The sequence below is a fragment of the Notamacropus eugenii genome, chromosome 6 (assembly GCF_028372415.1).
Source record: "Notamacropus eugenii isolate mMacEug1 chromosome 6, mMacEug1.pri_v2, whole genome shotgun sequence".
NCBI lineage: Eukaryota > Metazoa > Chordata > Mammalia > Diprotodontia > Macropodidae > Notamacropus > Notamacropus eugenii.
In genome coordinates, this window is record NC_092877.1 from 335,024,932 (window position 1) to 335,042,826 (window position 17,895).

Consider the following 17,895-nt stretch of genomic DNA (forward strand, 5'->3'; position numbering starts at 1 on the left):
GAATGGTCCCTTTAATGAGTAAAAGAAAGAAATAAGTAAATCAATCTGGGAGGAAAAGAGCAGCAGTTACTATTGATAATCATTCTGAAGTAAGGAGGGTCCTGAAAAGAACCTTTAAGTGGACAAAAGGAATGAATGATTGAATGAAAAGTCATTAGTTAAATGCTTACTATATACAAGGTGAAGGAGAGAATATACATTTAAAAAATACTTCTCATCAAGTTCACCTCTCCTTGTCTCAATCCATCCAATTGTGAAAAAAATGCTAATTTTTTAAAAAAAATATTTTACTTCCTTCTCCATTTTAAGGTTGCCTTCCACAGCTTTAATTTTAGTTTATGTTTCACACTCACACTTGTTCATGTTTAATAATTAATAATCCTTTTATAAAAAATGGAATGCCACTGTCCCAGTTAGCAATGATGCTCACCCTAGGAAGTGGGGGTCTGTTTGGGTCATCCCACCTCATCTTGCTGGACTTTTACCAATTTATTTTCTCATTTGTATTCTTATTAATAGAAAGATCATCTGTTTCATACATAATTAAGTGAAGCTTGTGAGGTCATTAAGTTCATACCTCCAAGTTGACTTGAGTCATTTTTTTCTGGTATTTTAACATCTGAGTACTACCAAGCTTTGGTATTTAACCATATTCACAAGCCCTACCAGCCTGACTATTCCCTAACTTCTACTGATATAATTCCATCTATATTGTTTCTACAATGGCATTCCTTTCATTTTTAAGTAGGTCACATCTGTCTCTGGTATAAACCCTGTGCAACCCATTTTTACCCTAAAGGAATACAACTCAGACAGAAAGTCACACTAGGGCATGTTCAAAGACACATTTATAAGTAACTATAATTTTGTATAGCCTAATTTCCATCTCTTCTAGCTCCTTCTGTTATTAGAGCTAAAACCCAGCTTAGCTATCATTCAACGCATCAGAGGCTTGAAGTCACTGAAAATAATCTATAGTGAATAATCCTCATGGAGATGAATGGAAATCAGCAGTTTTCCCAACCCAAGTTTTCTAAGTTTTAGGGAGAGGAAAATGTTTCAAGAAATTGTGAGTTCCAGAATTTGAGAGATTAGCATTACCCATTATCATCATCTGAAAATGAAAAGACATTTAAAGTAAACAGGCACAGGGCTCTATTCTTAGCAGTGATCTATTCATCATTTTAATCAGTGTCTTGAAGACATAAATGGCATACTTCTCAAATTTGTAGGTGACATTAAGCCTGAAAAGAAAGCTAATCTGTCAAATAAAGGATTTGGGATCCAGAAGAATCTTAGTAGAGTAAAATGATGGCCTGAACATGAGAATATGAAATCTAGTGGGAAGAAATATAAAGACCTACCCTTAGTTTCCAAAAAATTAACAGCACAAGTATATGATATACTTCTCTTCTGATTCTGCTTTAATCGTGGAAGAAAAGTAGAAACAGGGAGTAGATGATGGTCAAAATCATAACATTTTTAAAAATAGATATTAACATTAACTTAGCCGATATTACCTTAGATGCAACCCATGCAATTAACTGAAGGCTATGGAAAACAGAGGACCCACAAAGCCTTTTGAGTAAGAAAGAGGTTCCCGTGTATAACAAAACTTCTTGATTAAAGAGTTTTCCTAATTTTCCATGTAAGAAAAACAAAGTAGTTAATCAAGGCCTTCAGTCTAATCAATGATATGAGGCTAGAAAGTTCCAGAGGATGGACAATGAATTGGGTTCTGATTTAAATAAGAGGAAGACTTGCCTTTGACCATCTGTACCATGTTTTTAATGACTCCCAACTTTGCCCTAAAGTAAGAGCCCATATGTATGTTGACCTACTTTGTGTCATAGGATACTACCATCTCTGAAGAATCAAATTTGGTTATTGCTCATAGGGCAATGTCAAGGCATATGGTAAATGTGAATAGGCTACACTATGTTACCAATAAATTCATAGGATAAATAGCATAAATGATATGATCAGAGAGATTCATAACTCGAAAAGGAGGTAGGCTGCTATATGGCAACAGTACTGTCACCTATACAAGTTCATTGTGATAAGACCTAGAAGGCCCCCAGCATGTTAGATGGAATCTCTGTAGAAGATTTTTTGGAGAGTCATAGACTTGTAGTCCTAGAGCTGGAAGAGGTGATCTAATACAATCCCCTTATTTTACAGATAAAAACATAGGAAAGGGTTCACATCTGCACCAATGGAGAGAGTATGCCAATTGTGGATCTATAATAGCGTGATATAAAAGGGATGCTAGAATTATATATTACGGTAACCAAAGAATTAGCTTTCGGGAAACTTCAAATCAAAACCACATTATGTGGGAGTGGAAGGGAGGCCAAGGGGAAGGCTAGTTTCAGTGTTATCATTTAGAAATACAAAACCTCCTTTCCCCCAAAACAGCATATTTCAAAGAATATAGAAAAATAGAAGAAGACAGACATTAAGAAGAGTGATATACACCAGCAAGGCACAGGAAAGCCACAAGTTAATATAATCACTTGATGTACTATCGACAACAAGTGCATCAAGTATGTTACCAAAATGACAGAAGACTGCTCCCTAAACTGGACACATGTAGGAAATGACAGTGATTTTATAATAGTTCTTAATAGAAACAGAGGCAAGAATATACAGGACCCTTTTCGGGGGAGTCCATGGAAGGGAGATTGAGGCAATAGCTTTCTAAACATATTTGAAGAACTTCGGGTATTTCTTCAGGTCATTTGGAAGAAAAATTAAACTTGTTTTCCCTTCCATTACAGAGTAATAGTAGGAGTATTGAGTGGAAATTACAGAGATGCTAAGCAATATTCAGTCCCATATAAGTGTTAAACAACAACAAACAACTTAGCAAAGAGAACTGTTCCAAAATGGAATGGTCTGTTCTTGAAGGCACAAAGCTCCTCATCACAAAAGGTCTTCCTATGGAAGCTAGAGAACCATTTCAGGGAATGGTCTATCTGATGATTCAGCTCTTAATGGATTTCACCAGACGACCACTAAGGCCCCTTCCAACTCTGACATTTTATTATTCTTATTGGATCTGTTGATTCTGTTGCGTGGGAGGTGTTGGACGGGTTTCAAACAACATGAAATCCTAAAATTAAGAAAAAATACAGTATGTAATATATTATAGCATACAGTATATTATAGTATATAAACAAGAAGGTGTTACCAGAAAACCACTGGCAATTACTCCTATGATTTTATTAATTGTGTGAGTAAATTTTCAAATCAACATTTTCTTTCGGAGAAATTTTAAAATATCTGTCATATCAGATAGTGAGAGTTGTCTAAATTTTTTTTCTTGTTATTTTTATAAGACTGTGCAAGATTGTAACTCATGGAATCATAAAGTTAGAGCTGGACAAAGAAACTGAGGCCCAAAAACATTCACTGGCATTACCAATTTTACAGAGAAAGTAACTGCAAGAGGTAGTATATAAACACTGGGACTCCAACTCCAAATGCATGATACTTTCCATGAACAGAGAAGCACAGTTTGTATCCTAGTTTGTCTTAAATAATCACAACATTTTTCCTGCTCTTTCTTATTCCTTAAATATATTTCAAATAATTTGCATAATAAATATAGAAAAGTCAAAAATAGTACTTGCATTCTGGCCAGCCATGTGTTGGTTCAGCTTCTTCCCAATTTTTCATTTGTGGTTTCATAGAGTCATAAGTTTAGAGGTAGATGGGATCTTAGACATTAACTTATCCAAATATGTGACTATACAGACAAGGAAACTGAAACCTAGAGAGACTATGTGATCAGCCGGATTTACACCTGTAATAAGTAGAAGAGTTGGGATCCAAGTCCAACTCCGCTGACTCCAAACATTCCCTTTTTTCTACAATGTAATGATCTATGACCTAAGAATAAATGTAACTGAAGTTATATGAAAGAGCACCTTTTAATAGCAGCATCAATTAAACAACTCCAATGTGTAGATTATAAATATTAAATTTCCTGCATTAACAGGTAAAGAGTTATTTTCCCACTCTAATGATGCTGGAATTCTTATATGCAAATGTTCACAAGAAGCTAATTGCATTAAGCAATAATCACCTCTTCTAAGGCTATGGCTCAGAAGAACCTAATTCATGCCATATTTCAAAGTCAGAACTTTGTTCATTTGTGGGAGACTTCTGATCAAGATAGTTTCCTAAATAGGATGTGTACCACCCAGTTCCTATTTGTCTGTTAAAGCAAAACCATGAAATCTTCACCAGGACAAAGAATAATCAAGGAAGGAATAAGAAAATATAAGATTTACACCTAGAACTGCACAAATTGGCAGAAGACCATAGGAAGTAAGGAAAGGGAGCTACAAGGAAAGCCAGTGCCAGTACAGTTTAAAAACAACAATAAGAAAACAAAACATAGTTCTTAGCATCGAAAGCCAGATATATGTCACCTTGCAAGGATCTATGATCAGAAGCAAGAAGAGCAAAAGGTCTCTGGAGAAAGACCCAGGGAGATCCAAAAGCCCCAGAGTGATCAGAAAGCCCAGTGTAGAGACCTTGAAAGCTTCAGGGAAAGGAAGTAAGGAGATCTTTATGGCAGCACTAAGATTTGGCCCACAGGGACTCTAAAATTATCCTGAGATGACCAAGAAAACTGTGAAAAGTCAGTATTCTAACCCTCAAAAATCCAGAGGGCTGAGTCTTCAGGGGAAAAAATGGATTTTCTACAATGACTACATAAATAGCTAGAAGAAGTAAAGTAAGAGATGGAGGATTAGATAGAGCTCTTGAATGAAATGGAAGGAGAATAGGTTAAAGGATAAAGTAGTATTTCTCCCATGTAACCTATGCCCAGAAAACTAGAAAAATCAAACAGAAATCAATGACTGTATGAATGAATAAGAAATATTAAAATAAAATTAAAAAAATAAAAATAGAAGAAAATTTAAGCTACTTGGTATTTTTTTTTTTTACAAAAGCTAACCCAGAAAACAGGTCAAGGAGAGAAATGTAAGAATCATTACACTTGATCAAGAAGAAGATCATACTCACTATATATCAAGAAATTACAAATGACCCAGCAATACGACTAAGTTTGTATCCCAAAGAAATGTTTTTAAATAAGAAAAGGTCTTATATGTAAAAAATATTTATATCATCCCTTTTGGTAGTGGCAAAGAATTGACAATTCAATTGATGTCCATCAATTGGGGAACGGCTGAACAAATTTTGCTATATGAATGCAATGGAATATCATGTGCCCTAAGAAATGAGCATGAGAGTTTCAGAAAAATCGGGAGGACTTATATGAACTGATGCTAAGTAAAGTGAGCTGAACCAGAGAACATTGAACACAGTAGCAGCAGTATTGTATGATAATCAACTGAGAATTACATATTCTTAACAATTCAACCACCCAAGATAATTCTATTTGTTCCATTGTAATTTTTAAGGAATTATTTTCTTCAGTGAGCTTTTGGACCTCTTTTTTTCATTTGGCCCGTTCTGCTTTTAAAGGCATTCTTTTCCTTATCAGCTTTTTGGACTTCTTTTGCCATTTGAGTTAGTCTTTTCTAAGTTGTTATTTTCTTCAGCATTTTCTATTTGTCTCGTTTTTCATGATTTTCTTGCATAACTCTCATTTCTCTTCCAAATTTTTGCTCTACTTCTCTTACTTGATTTTCAAAATCCTTTTTGAGCTCTTCCATGACCTGAGACCAATTCATATTTTTCTTGGAGGCTTTGGATGCAGGAGATTTGACTTTGTTTTCTTTTTCTGGTTGTATGTTTTGATATTCCTTGTCACCAATGATGTAAGAAAGTACCTTTTCACTGAGGAAGTAAGACTCTATACTCTGTTATTTTTTCCATTTGTTCACTTTACCAGCCAATTACTTGACTATTGAGCTCTTTGTTAAGTGGAGGGCTGTAGAATCAACTGCTGCTTTAGCAGAGGTTTTTATTGCCCTGGGGCTGGGGCTGGACCCTGCTCCCCTCACAGTCAGGTGAGAGATCCTTGTCACTGATCTTCAAAGCTGTCTTTGGCATTCATGGGTTGAGAAGTCTGGAAACCACAGCAGCCACCAGTGATTCAGTCTCCTAAGGCCTGCTCCAGCTCTGTCCACACTAGTGAGGCCCATGCTGAACTGTGCTCTGTTCCTCACCTGGTGATAGACTCTTCCTGTCAACCTTCTAGATTGTCTTGGGCTGAAAATTTGCTTCAGTCTATGATTTTGTAGCTTATGTTGCTCTAGAATTTGTTTAGAGTCATTTTTACAGGTTTTTTTGAGGGGTTTGGGGGAGAGCTCAAGTCAGTCCCTGCTTCTACTCTGCCATCTCAACACTGCCATCAGGATCCAAGATAAATTTGATGGGCTTATAATGAAAAATATTACCCATTTCCAGAGAAAGAGCTGATAGAATCTGAATGCAGATCAAAGTTGTTTTCTTACTTTTAAATTTTTTTCTTGTTCTTATGTCACAGCATGGTTGATATGGAAATACGTTTTATATTACTGCATGTATAAACTATATTGAATTGTTTGCCTTCTCATGGAAAGGAAAGAGGATTCAGGGAAGAAGAGGATTTGGAGCTCAAAAAATTTTTGAATGAATGTTAAAAATCGTTTTTACATTGTAATTGGAAAAAATATAAAAAGAAAAAAATTACAAATGAAAACTTCCTGAATAAATTAGAATCAGAGAGTAGAATGAAGATAGAATGAGTCTAACAATAACCTTCTAGTCTAGAACAACAACAAGCAATATCAAACAACAATAAACAAAAAAGAGAAAGCTTCCAGGAACATCATGGCCAAAACCCCAAGCTTTGACCTCAAGGGGAGAAGTATTTTGAGCATCCAGAAAGAAACATCAGTGAAAGAGTCATGATCACACAAGACCAGGAGACCTTGAAATACAATATTCCTAAAGACAAAAGAGAAGCTTATAATTAAGAGTAGCTTAACCTCATGAAGCTAAATCTAATCTTACAGGGAAACTAATAAATCTTCGATGTAATAGAGGACTTGAAAACAGGAATGAAAAGACTAGAACTGAATAGAATTCTGAAATACAAACATGAGAGTCCTGAGAAACCTAGAATGATAATTTTCTTTGAGCAACTGGAAAGGGCTCTAGGATGATATTATGCTAGCATTCTAACAAGTAGAGAAGAAACAAGTGTCCCTTTGGAGCCATAATGTATTCACAGACTATTGAGGGGATTAAACAAGAAAAACAGAGTACTCTGAAGTAGGTTTGGGGTTTGTTTGTTACCTGTTGTGTGACTTTTAGAAGGGAGGGTAAAAGTAATATACTTGTATAGAAAGGAAGGGGTACATGATAAGAAGTGTATAGAAACACAGAGAAAGGAATAGGGAGAGTGAACATCAGATAAAACCAAGGACAAAGAAGAGCTGAATCCACACAAACCATTTGGTATAGAAATATAATCATTTCAATAGGGAAAGAAGTTAGGAAGCAGCGGAGGGCATGGCATGAAGTGGTAAGATGAATGATAGACAAAGAGGAAATAGTGGCCAGCAAAATAAACTTCTTGACCCTGAAGGAGAGATTAAAAGGAGGGTTATTTTTAAAACTAACCTAGAATCCAAGGTGTATGTGTGTGAGGGGGACAGGGTAGAATGGGACACATCAAATGAGGAATGACTGAATAAATTCTAAGAATTTAATTGAATATTATATTTAAGTAATGACAAAATATTATTTCAGAGTATCTTTGGTTATATGAATTGATACAAAATGATGTGAACAAAACCAGAAACACATCTGTAAAAGAATGACAACACTATTAAGAGAAAGACGTGAAAGACTTAAGAAATCTCATCAATGCAGTAACCCACCACATCTACAGATAACCTATGACAATGAAATGTGTTATTCATCTCCTGATAGAGGGTACAGACTCAAGGCACAGAAAGAGATATATCATTTTGGGCATGATCTGTGGGTTTATTTTACTTTACTACGTCTAGGCTTTTTCCCATCTTCTCTTTATTTTTAAATTGGGGGTGAGGTGGAGTTAGGAGCAGAGAGGTAAGGTTTCTTTAATGTGCAAAAGAAAGTTCAGAAGGAAATGCAAACAAGCAGTATAGTCTTGAAACTAATATGTGAAATGATAAATTATATATATATATGTATAGATGTACACACATACATAAATACATATATGTATATATATATGTACACACACACACACACACATATATGTATACAATTGTTGGTTCCAAACATAGTCATCTTCTTGTGATCTCCTTTGAATATGGAAATACTCATTTTCTGGTGGGTAAGTTTAGAATTTCCAAATCTGTTTTTTTTAAAAAAGTGAAGACTTACAATGAGGAAGGTAGTTGCAAAAATTAAAGCTTTAAGTGGTATGTCGAGGTCTGGTGGAAAAGTGATTTCAAAGTTGTCCACAGGTGGTACTGTTGCTGGTAGAAAGCCACGCCACTGTCTACGAATTTTTCCAATATTACCTCCATCCAATGTGTTAATCTAGAAAGAGAGAAATGTGACTTTAATGATGTCCTTAAAGGTATTTTATGCTAAAATAAGCAGAAATCCAATCAGTCCACTAAGAGATAGAAGTAGAAGAAGCACTTTGTACAGGGATTGATTGAAGAGGTATCTTCTAGAAGATTATGCTGTGCCATTGACTTGTCAAGTTGTCTAAAATTCTTACTAATGGAAATTTATTCCTTCTGGCTAATGACATTACTTCAAAGAGAAGAAACTTTAGTATTCAAATAACAACAGAAGTCACATGATTTTTTATACATCATTATTTCTATTATTAGCAAGGCAATAGGGGTTAATTGACTTACCAAGGTCATACAGCAAGTAAGTGTCAAGTTTCTGATACTGGAGTTGAATTCAGGTCCTCCTGACTTTAGGGCCGGTGCTCCATCCACCATGCCACCTAGCTGTCCCCTTCATTATTATGTTTTGAATATTTTGATTTAGCACTTGTAATACAGCAATCTACACATCTAGTTCTAAGATCAATTCAGGTCAATATTTGTTTTTTCATTACAGTTATGTGTGACAGATGTCACAAAGATTACTGTTGCTGTTCAGTTATTCAGTCATATCGGACTCTTCATGCTCCCCTGGACCATAGCATGTCAAGCCCTTCTATCCTCTATTATTTTCCAAAATCTGCCCGAGCACATGCTCATTGTTTCCATGACACTATCCATGCTTTTCATCCTCTGTTATATGCTTTTCCTTTTGTTTTCAATCTTTGCCATCATCACAGTCTTTTCCAATGAGTCCTGTCTTCTCTTCATATGACCAAAGTATTTAAGCATCAGCTGCAGTATTTGACCTTCCAATGAACAGTCCAAATTAATTTCTTTAAGTATTGACAGGTCTCCTTGTTGTCCAAAGGTCTCTCAAACTTCTTATCCAGCACCAAAATTCAAAGGCATTGATCTCATGGTGCTCAGCTTTCCTTATTTTCCATCTTTAACAGCCATACATTGCTACTACAGAAAAAATTTAGCTATGGTTATATGTACCTTTGTCAGCAAGGTGATGTCTCTCCTGTTTAGTATGCTGTCCAGATTTGCCATAGCTTTCCTTCCAAGGAGCAAGCATCTTTTAACTTCATCGCTGCAGTCATTGTACACAGTGACCTTTAAGTTCAAGAATATAAAATCTGATGCTGCTTCCATTTCTTCTCCCTCTACTTGCCATGAAGTGATGGGAACCAGTTGCCCTGGTCTTAGTTTTTTATGTTAAGCTTCAAGTAAGCTTCTACATTTTCATCTTTCGCCCTCAAGAAGATTCTTAATTCTTTTGCACTTTGTGCCATCAGATTGGTTTTATCTGCATATCTGAAGTTGTTTATATTTCTTCTGGTAACCTTAATTCTTTTTTATATTTATCCAGCTTTGAATTTTAAATGATCTACTTTATGTATAACTTAAATAAATAAGATAACAATACATAGCCTTGTCATCCTTTGTCTCCCCCAATCTTTAACCAATCAGTTGTTCCATGTTTGATTCTAACTGTTGCTTCTTAGTCCAAATACAGGTTCCTCAGGAGACAGGTAAGATGACCTGGTATTTGTATTTCTTTGAGGAGTTGTCATATTTTGTTATGATCCACACAGTCAGAGAATTTAATGTAGTCAATGAAGCAGCAGTAGATTTTTTTTTTTTTTTTTATGGAACTCCCTTGCTTTCTCCATAATTCAGCAAATGCTGGCAGTTAGGACTCTAATTCCTTTTTCTCTTTGAAAATCAACCTGCTCTTCTGGTAACAAAGATACTCCCAACAGATGTAAAAACACATCATGGAATGGCACTTAAATCATGATACCTAATTTCAGTACCGTCCCTAAGTTATATAAAGATTTTTTTTTTAATTTGGCTAGTAAATTCCATCTTTTCTAATGTTAATCTGTTTAGTTATTCTTGCAAAGAAATTAGAAGGTGTTGTTTTTATTTGTTTTAACAAATAATAGATAAAAATTGTTTCAATTAATCCACTTAATAATTTTGAACTTTTTGGCCAATTTCTTTCATATCTTATTAGATAGCTGACCACCATTTTTACCACAAGACATGACTAGCAAAGAGCTGGCATTAAAAGCACAAAAAGCATCAGTTCTGCTATGTGTTCATTTTTCAGTTGTGCTTATTATTAGTACTATCCTCCATCTGTGATTTCACTGCAACTTAGTTCTTTGTCCATTTTTGAAGGTTAGTTTAATACATCAAAAGTTACTGAAGTCATTGAAAGTAAACATGAGTGAAACTAAAAACACTATTTATTTGAGGGGTTATGCAAATATGAGTTATTATTATGAATATTCTCAAGGGATATAAATGTAAGTGCTGCCTTAAGATCAGGCAATTAGTCTAGTGTGAGTGTGTAGGGCTGTCTGAAGGGGAATCTTGATGGCTACAACAAAGGCCTAGGGGGGCAGTAATTAGGACATTAGCTATAGAAGTGGCAGGGAGAATAGAAAAGACATGGGCAAATCCCATGGATGGTTCAAAGGAAGAATTAGCAAGGTATGGTAATGAATCAGATGCAAGAGAGAGGGGAGTGAATGGAAACAGGTGAAGAGTCTGGCATGTAATGGTGTTAATACCATAGGGAGCGAGAGAGGATAGGGAGAGAGAGAGAGAGAGAGAGGGAGGGAGGGAGGGAGGGAGGGAGGGAGGGAGGGAGGGAGGGAGAGAGTGAGAGAGAGAGAGAGAGAGAGAGAGAGAGAGAGAGAGAGGGAGGGAGAGAGAGAGAGAAGAATGGTAAAGGGACACAATTTGTTGCGAAAGCGAAGGAACCTATTTTGGGACATGTTGGGTTTGAAGTGATGGTGGAGTGTAAAAGTTCTATGAACATTTGGATCACAACACAGGACAGAAGCTGAAAACATATTCCAACAGATGTTTACAAAGAGGTGAGACTTGACACCATGTGGACAGAGGAATTCTCGGAGGGAGACAAAAAAAATCAAAGGGGCATGAATATAACCATTGTTGAGAGTTTGGAGGAGAAACAGGTTATCAAAGAGAGACAAACAAGCAAGAAATGGAAAAGAACCAAGTGAGTGAAGTATCATAAATTGTAAACATTGAATCTCCAAAAAATGGAGGTGAGTTTGCTGTGCCCAATGTTGCAGAGAGATTGAGGAAGGTGAAAACCTTAAAATCATTACTGATTTTGGATAGGTAACCATTGATGATCTTTCAGAAAGTAATTTTCACATTGCAGTTTTTATGAATTCCATTCCCTTTATCTGGGCAGCTAGGTGGTGCAGTAGATAGAGTCCCAGTCCTGGAGTCAGGAAGACTTGAGTTCAGACATGGCCTCCTCAATCACTTACTAGCTGTGTGACCCTGGGCAAGTCACTTAACCCTGTTTGCCTCAGTTACCTCATCTATGAAGTAGCACCACCCAGAGAGGAAATGGCAAACTGCCGTACATCTTGGCCAAGAAAACTCCAAATGGGGTCATGAAGAGTCAGATATGACTGAAAATGACTGAACAACAGCTGCAAACAAATTCTCTTTATCTCATAAAAGCTGTCAAGAAATTCATTCTGAGGTTTACAGACCAGTAAGAGACAGATACTAGTAATGTTCCATTTAGCAAAGATTCATTAAACACCTCTCAGCTTCAAGGTACGTGCTAGAAGTTAAAAATACAAAGATAAAAATGAAACAGTCCCTATCTTCTCCTTCCTGGCTATTTCCAAACCACGTTTCCTGCATTTTGATCTTTACCCTCCCACTAGACCTTGAACTCTGCTCTCCTGAACCCTGGGTTCTAATAGGAGAGCTTTAAGCTCATCTTGCCTGGATTTAGACTTCCATTGCTCTCTCTGGCCATTTCCGAACCATACTACTATACGGTGGCCCTACTTCTCCTTCTACCAAATGTAAAACTCCAACCTTGGGACCCTGGCCTCTGATAGGTGAGTTTTTGCTATATCTTTTTTGGAACCAGCCCATCATGCCATTTCCAGACTATTTCTACCCTTCTACTACATTCATTCCCTCACCACATGACAATTTGTCCCCTTTTGTTCCCATCTTTGTGTTGCCTTTATTACAGTTTAAGCTCCTAGAATACAGAGACTTTTTGATGGTTTATATTTGCATGCAGAATGCCAAACATAGAGCTTTGTACATAGTAAGTGCTTAATAAATGTCTTTTCACTTATTTATTCATCAGTTCATTCAAAGAGCTTATATTCTTACCTATATCTCTATCTTACCCAAAAAACAGTGTCTGAGGAACAGCTGCCATCACATGGACCATGTATGTTCAGCATATGCTCTCTCTTCTGACTTTCAATCCTGAACATTATCTTGCAGCAGCCCCCCTGTTGCACGACATAGCCAAAAGTCACACCAGGAGGTGACTGAATCTCAAGCTACAGACAAAGAGGATGGATAGGGTTAAACTATAGAACAATAACTGAAACATAAAAGCATTCCTGAATTCTAGGGGCTCAGATGATTACAAAGGGACATTCCAAAGCCCTCATGTTTGTAGAACAATTTGGTCTTATTAGGTACCATTTTCTGAGTAATTCTAAAAGATGCTCTACTAATCTCTTTCAATTTATAAATCTTCGCAGTGTACTTTTGGAATAAACAGTGGACATCCCCAATGCAAAACCACCACCAACAGCAACAACAGCAAAACTAAACAAAACAAAACAAGAAAAAAACAAAGAAAACCCAAAGTTTACATTTCTTACTCAGAGAATTTTTGTATCTAGAAGAAATACTACATATTACTTTCAGGTCAAACAAAAATGAAGCCCAAAGCTCATCGTGAGTTGTCAAAAAAAAAAAAAAAACAAACTAAAGGAGTAGGGAGGGGCAAAACAGAAACCTTCAATATTTGTATCTTTCAATTTTAACTATTCTTTCTAACTAGGTACCATTTGCCAACTCGTTTCTGTGCTACTGGAGTATGAGAGCAATCAGTGGCATAGGACAAAGTGCTCATCATCCCACCCTAGTTTTAACTCCCATATGAGACTTCTATAATCTTTTTCCATTGTTTTACATAAACAGAGCTTTTCTTTTCTTTTATGGGAAAACCAAGGTCATAGAAGCAGTGTCTCATTAGCAGACACAAAGTGGAGAAAGAGAATGCCACATATGTTCATATAAAGTGTGGCAAGACCCCAAATGCAATTCAGGAAATAATAAGTATGTATTTCATTGCAATAGTTCTTTTATCAGGTAACATCAATTGTGCATAAAATCTCAGTCCTTTGTGGTACTAAATGAAATCCAATGAAGGTATTTTGGTCAATGTCTTCTGGTTTTGACAGTCTACTAACAGCTATCTCCTACACCACTAAAGCCTTACAACAGGCTCAATCTTTAGATTTAAAGATAAGAAATAGACTATGGATCCCGCTGCAATCTATCTTTCCTCCCCCCAAGTTTATGCAACCCCAGAAGACTGAGGTTACAGAACCTCAGAAGAGAAGTATTCCATTAGTATTAAGATAAATCCATAGAATCTCCCAAGTGGATCACAGGGTCATAGTTATAGAGCCAGAAAGGAGCTCATGTCAACATCTAGTCTGATATTTATTGTACAGGTGAGAAAACTGAGACACAAGAAGTTTAAGTGACTTGCCCAAAGCTACCATAAAGGTATATTATAAGAAGCAGAGTTTGAATCCAATTCCTTAGACTGTGGAGCCAGTGATCTATAATATTAAAGAAAAACCAACAAATTCTATGTTTACTCGTTAAAGGAAGATAATTTTCTGGGTCTTTCTGTACCTAGTTACATAATTGACAATAGATCTCACTGTGCTTTAGTTCTGGTGATTTATTGACTTGGATCCAAGTAATGAGATAGTTGGCTATTCCTGTTATGCCTCCCATAACAGACCTTTGTTGGCACATTCCTAGATTCTCTAGGTACAAGTTAATAGTGATCATAACTGTCTGGGAAACATTGTCACATATGATGTTGTGGAGAGCTATTGTGGTGGAGAGCCATGAAAGCAATAACAATGGGAGTTCTCTGGAAAACAAACAAATAATTAGGTTTATGCTGCATTCCCTAGTAGAACAACAACAGTCCCTTAAGACTGAAAATGTCTTTTTTTTTTTTGTCCCAAGGAAGTTTGTGTGTGTGTGTGTGTGTGTGTGTGTGTGTGTGTGTGTGTGTGTGTGTGTGTTTGCTTTCTTTTTAAAGTCTAGGTCTTTCTCACCTAGGCTAGAAGTACAGGGGCCACTCGTGAGCCTGATTGGCACAGAAACTTTTACCTGTCCCATTTCCCTAATAGGTCAGTTTACTCTTCATTGGGTCTCCTGCTCCTGGGAACTCACCATATTGACTCTGAATTTAGGGCAGTCCACATGGTCCACAAAAGATCAAACTCCTGAGCTCAAGAGATCCCCCAGCTTCACTCTTACTGGTAACTGGGATTAGAGGTGTGTATCACCAGAACACACCTAACAATGACTTCTAAAAACCAAAACAACAACTGGAGGGAGGTGGCCATCAACCAATATACTGTGGCAGTATGACAGCATTTTACCTATTATCTTCACTTCTCTCTTAGACCTGAGATTGAATCGTTAAGGCTGCTCTCATCTTCATTCCCAAATAGCACCACTTGGAAAGGAAATAAGTACCCTTCTTATTAAGGTCATTGACCATAAATAGTTCACTCTTAGTGGACTGGTGGTCAGAGAACACAAACCTACAGTAAGAATTTTTTCCTGGTTTTCTGAAAGGATGAGAGAATTTAATTTCTGAAAAAATGACATGGAACCTGAGCCACTAACCTCTTGCATGGCCCCAGAGCAACAAAAACAACAACAGTCACTCCAAAGGGGTCTCTCCATTCTCATGACTTCTCGTCCCATGCAATCAATGACCCGAAGGACAAAGGGACGTGATGAATGATACATATTTCTGGTAATGTCATCAGTGTCCTCAAGTACCATGTACACCATCTGTCCCAAGCTGTTTTTAACTTCATATCTGTTATTACTTTCAAATTGTGTTATCACTGGAAAATAAAATGAAAAGAAAAACTTTAGTTAAGATAAATTAGCTTTGGCATAAATACAGAGAAACAGAGTCAATAGAGACCTGTCTTAGAGTCAGACAAACTAGATTTAAGGCCTCTCTTTGACAAAAACTGGCTGTGTGATGATGGGAAAATCATTTAAGATCTCAATGTCTCAAGCAACTCTGTATGATTACAAATTATAGAAGGTTCAGATCTTCATTGTCGGAGAAGTCTCATTGGAGGCCTCCTATACAAAAAAATAATCATTACAATTCCAGAAAAAAAAAAAAGAAACTTGTTCCTTCGTCTGCTTTAAAACAGATTTTCATTGTCACATTTGAAATGTATATAATATTTGAGATAATTTTATTACTGGTTAATTTTAATATATTATTATATAACTAAAGTGTCAAAAAATAAACCCATTCTAAGAAGCTTTAATTTTAGTGTTGGGTGGTGGGGTCCAACAGACTAGTAACTTAATTCTTATGGAGGCAGTTACAACCACTGGGGATGGGAGATCACAGATTAGCAGCTCATCTGTAATTTACAGTTTTCAAGAATTTCCTGGGAAAGTGAGAGATTCAATGATTTGCCCAAGGTCACACAGTCAGTATAGATGAGAGGCAGGACATGAACCCAGTTCTTAATGACCCTAAGGTCAATCCTCTATCTACCATACCCTGTAGACTCTTTTCAGAAAGCTTAACAGCCATATAATAATTCAAAATCATATTTCTTCCATGTAGTAGATATTTAAAAAAACACATTATTTTTTGAGGAGGCCTCAGGTTGCATTTGGATAATTTTCTTTTAGAAAACAGAAGGGATATCTCTTCATTCAATACCAGAGAAAGGGAGGAGATAGCAATGGAAGATACCTGAATGATGTGAGAAGAGTACTGGGGGGAAGGATTAAGGAAGGAGAACTCCTGGTGAATGGTCTCGATTTTTGTTTAACAGGTAGACTTTTACTATATTGCAGATCTAGATCCTTCATTATTGATATTTTTGAAATGCATCAGGGAAGAAGAGATTATAATCTAGGGAAAAAATAGTTCTGAGCCAATTTTTAAAAAGATATTACTAGACCATGTTCCATTTTTCAGGGATCATGATAGCTACTGAGAGAAGACTAATTAATTGAAAGGAAAATGTTCTAATTCAGGGATCAAAGAAATGATTAGAAAGATCAATTATGAAGGAAGGAAAACTTCTACTGGGAACAGTTCTAAGTTAATTTTTCCTATTCTGTTCCTAACCCTAAATCTATTTTTATCATAAGAAGAGCTCTGGTCTGAAAATAGGACAGTTCTTGTTCTAGCTCTTGCTTTTGCTAATTAGCTGTGTGATCTAGAGCAGGTATCTTTACCTCCTTGGGCCTTAGTTTATCTCAACTTCAAGGTCAGAAGTTTGAATTAAATGACATCTAAGTCCATGAAATCACAGAAAGCTATGGGCTTAGAACTTCAAGAAATAACTGGTTCGTTTCAACCATCCCTTGCAACTCTAAGGCTATAGTTCTATGCCTTAATTAATGACAATTTAATGATAATGAAAAACCTAATTCCTTTCCTCTTTTTCTAAGAGGCAAGGCATTGTAGATGATAATGCTCCATTTCCTAAGACATTGAAAAATATCAGTACAATATATGATCTGGTCCAAATGCTACCTATTAGACAAAAATTGAGATCACTGGCAAAGAACTTCCTTTTCTCCCCTCTTAATCACGTCATATCACTTAAACATTTTCTAACACCATCGTCTCCTTTACTCTTATCTTGGATCAAGTGGTAGTCCTTCTCCTTGCCAAGGATAATCCCTCTATATAATCTCATTGCCTCCCAATCTTTCCCTGCTGCCTATAAAAGCACCCATGTATCCTCCATTTAAATAGCAACAAATAAAAGCAAAAGAAAAAAATAAAAAGCCCTTCACTTAATCCTACCATCCTTCCTGACATCAAGGGGTGGTGCCTTGACTTGTTCTTGAGTTGGATTTAAGTGTGTGACCTTAACCCCAACTGCCTCATCCTGGGTCATCTCCAGTCATCCTGAGGAATATCTGGTCACTGGATCCAGATGGCTCTGGAGGAGAAGTGAGGCTGGTGACCTGCACAGCCCTCCCTCACTCAAAACAAAGTCAAGTGCAAGTCATGTCATTGTTTCTCTGATGACATGGTCTTCTTTGGCAACGAAGGACAAACACACACACACACACACACCACACACACACACACACACACACACACACACACACACACACACACACACCATCCTTCCTAGCTATAGTCCTATATTGCACCACGTCATTGTCATCCTTGACTACTCACTCATCTTCACACTACATACATAATCTCTTACTG

At 36.6% G+C, this 17,895-nt stretch overlaps 1 protein-coding gene and 1 long non-coding RNA gene across 4 annotated transcripts in view; one reads left to right on the forward strand and one right to left on the reverse strand.

The window, feature by feature from the left end:
• The window catches only part of LOC140509997 (uncharacterized), an 80,564-nt gene that overhangs the window by 43,385 nt on the left and 19,284 nt on the right, over nucleotides 1–17,895 (forward strand). The gene's annotated exons all lie outside the window — the stretch shown is intronic.
• LOC140509995 (phospholipid scramblase 4-like) overlaps nucleotides 2,971–17,895 on the reverse strand; it is a 46,009-nt gene continuing 31,084 nt past the window's right edge. Inside the window, exons 6-9 of one of the 2 annotated variants that reach the window (XM_072618231.1) lie at nucleotides 15,300–15,526; nucleotides 12,746–12,904; nucleotides 8,347–8,505; nucleotides 2,971–3,115 (exon numbers count right to left, since the gene is read on the reverse strand). In XM_072618231.1, coding sequence (XP_072474332.1) covers nucleotides 3,053–3,115; nucleotides 8,347–8,505; nucleotides 12,746–12,904; nucleotides 15,300–15,526 — 608 coding nt within the window. In that variant the 3' untranslated portion in view covers nucleotides 2,971–3,052. Of the gene's footprint in view, nucleotides 3,116–8,112; nucleotides 8,506–12,745; nucleotides 12,905–15,299; nucleotides 15,527–17,895 lie in introns of those variants that run through there. The other variant, XM_072618230.1, reaches the window with a different exon arrangement.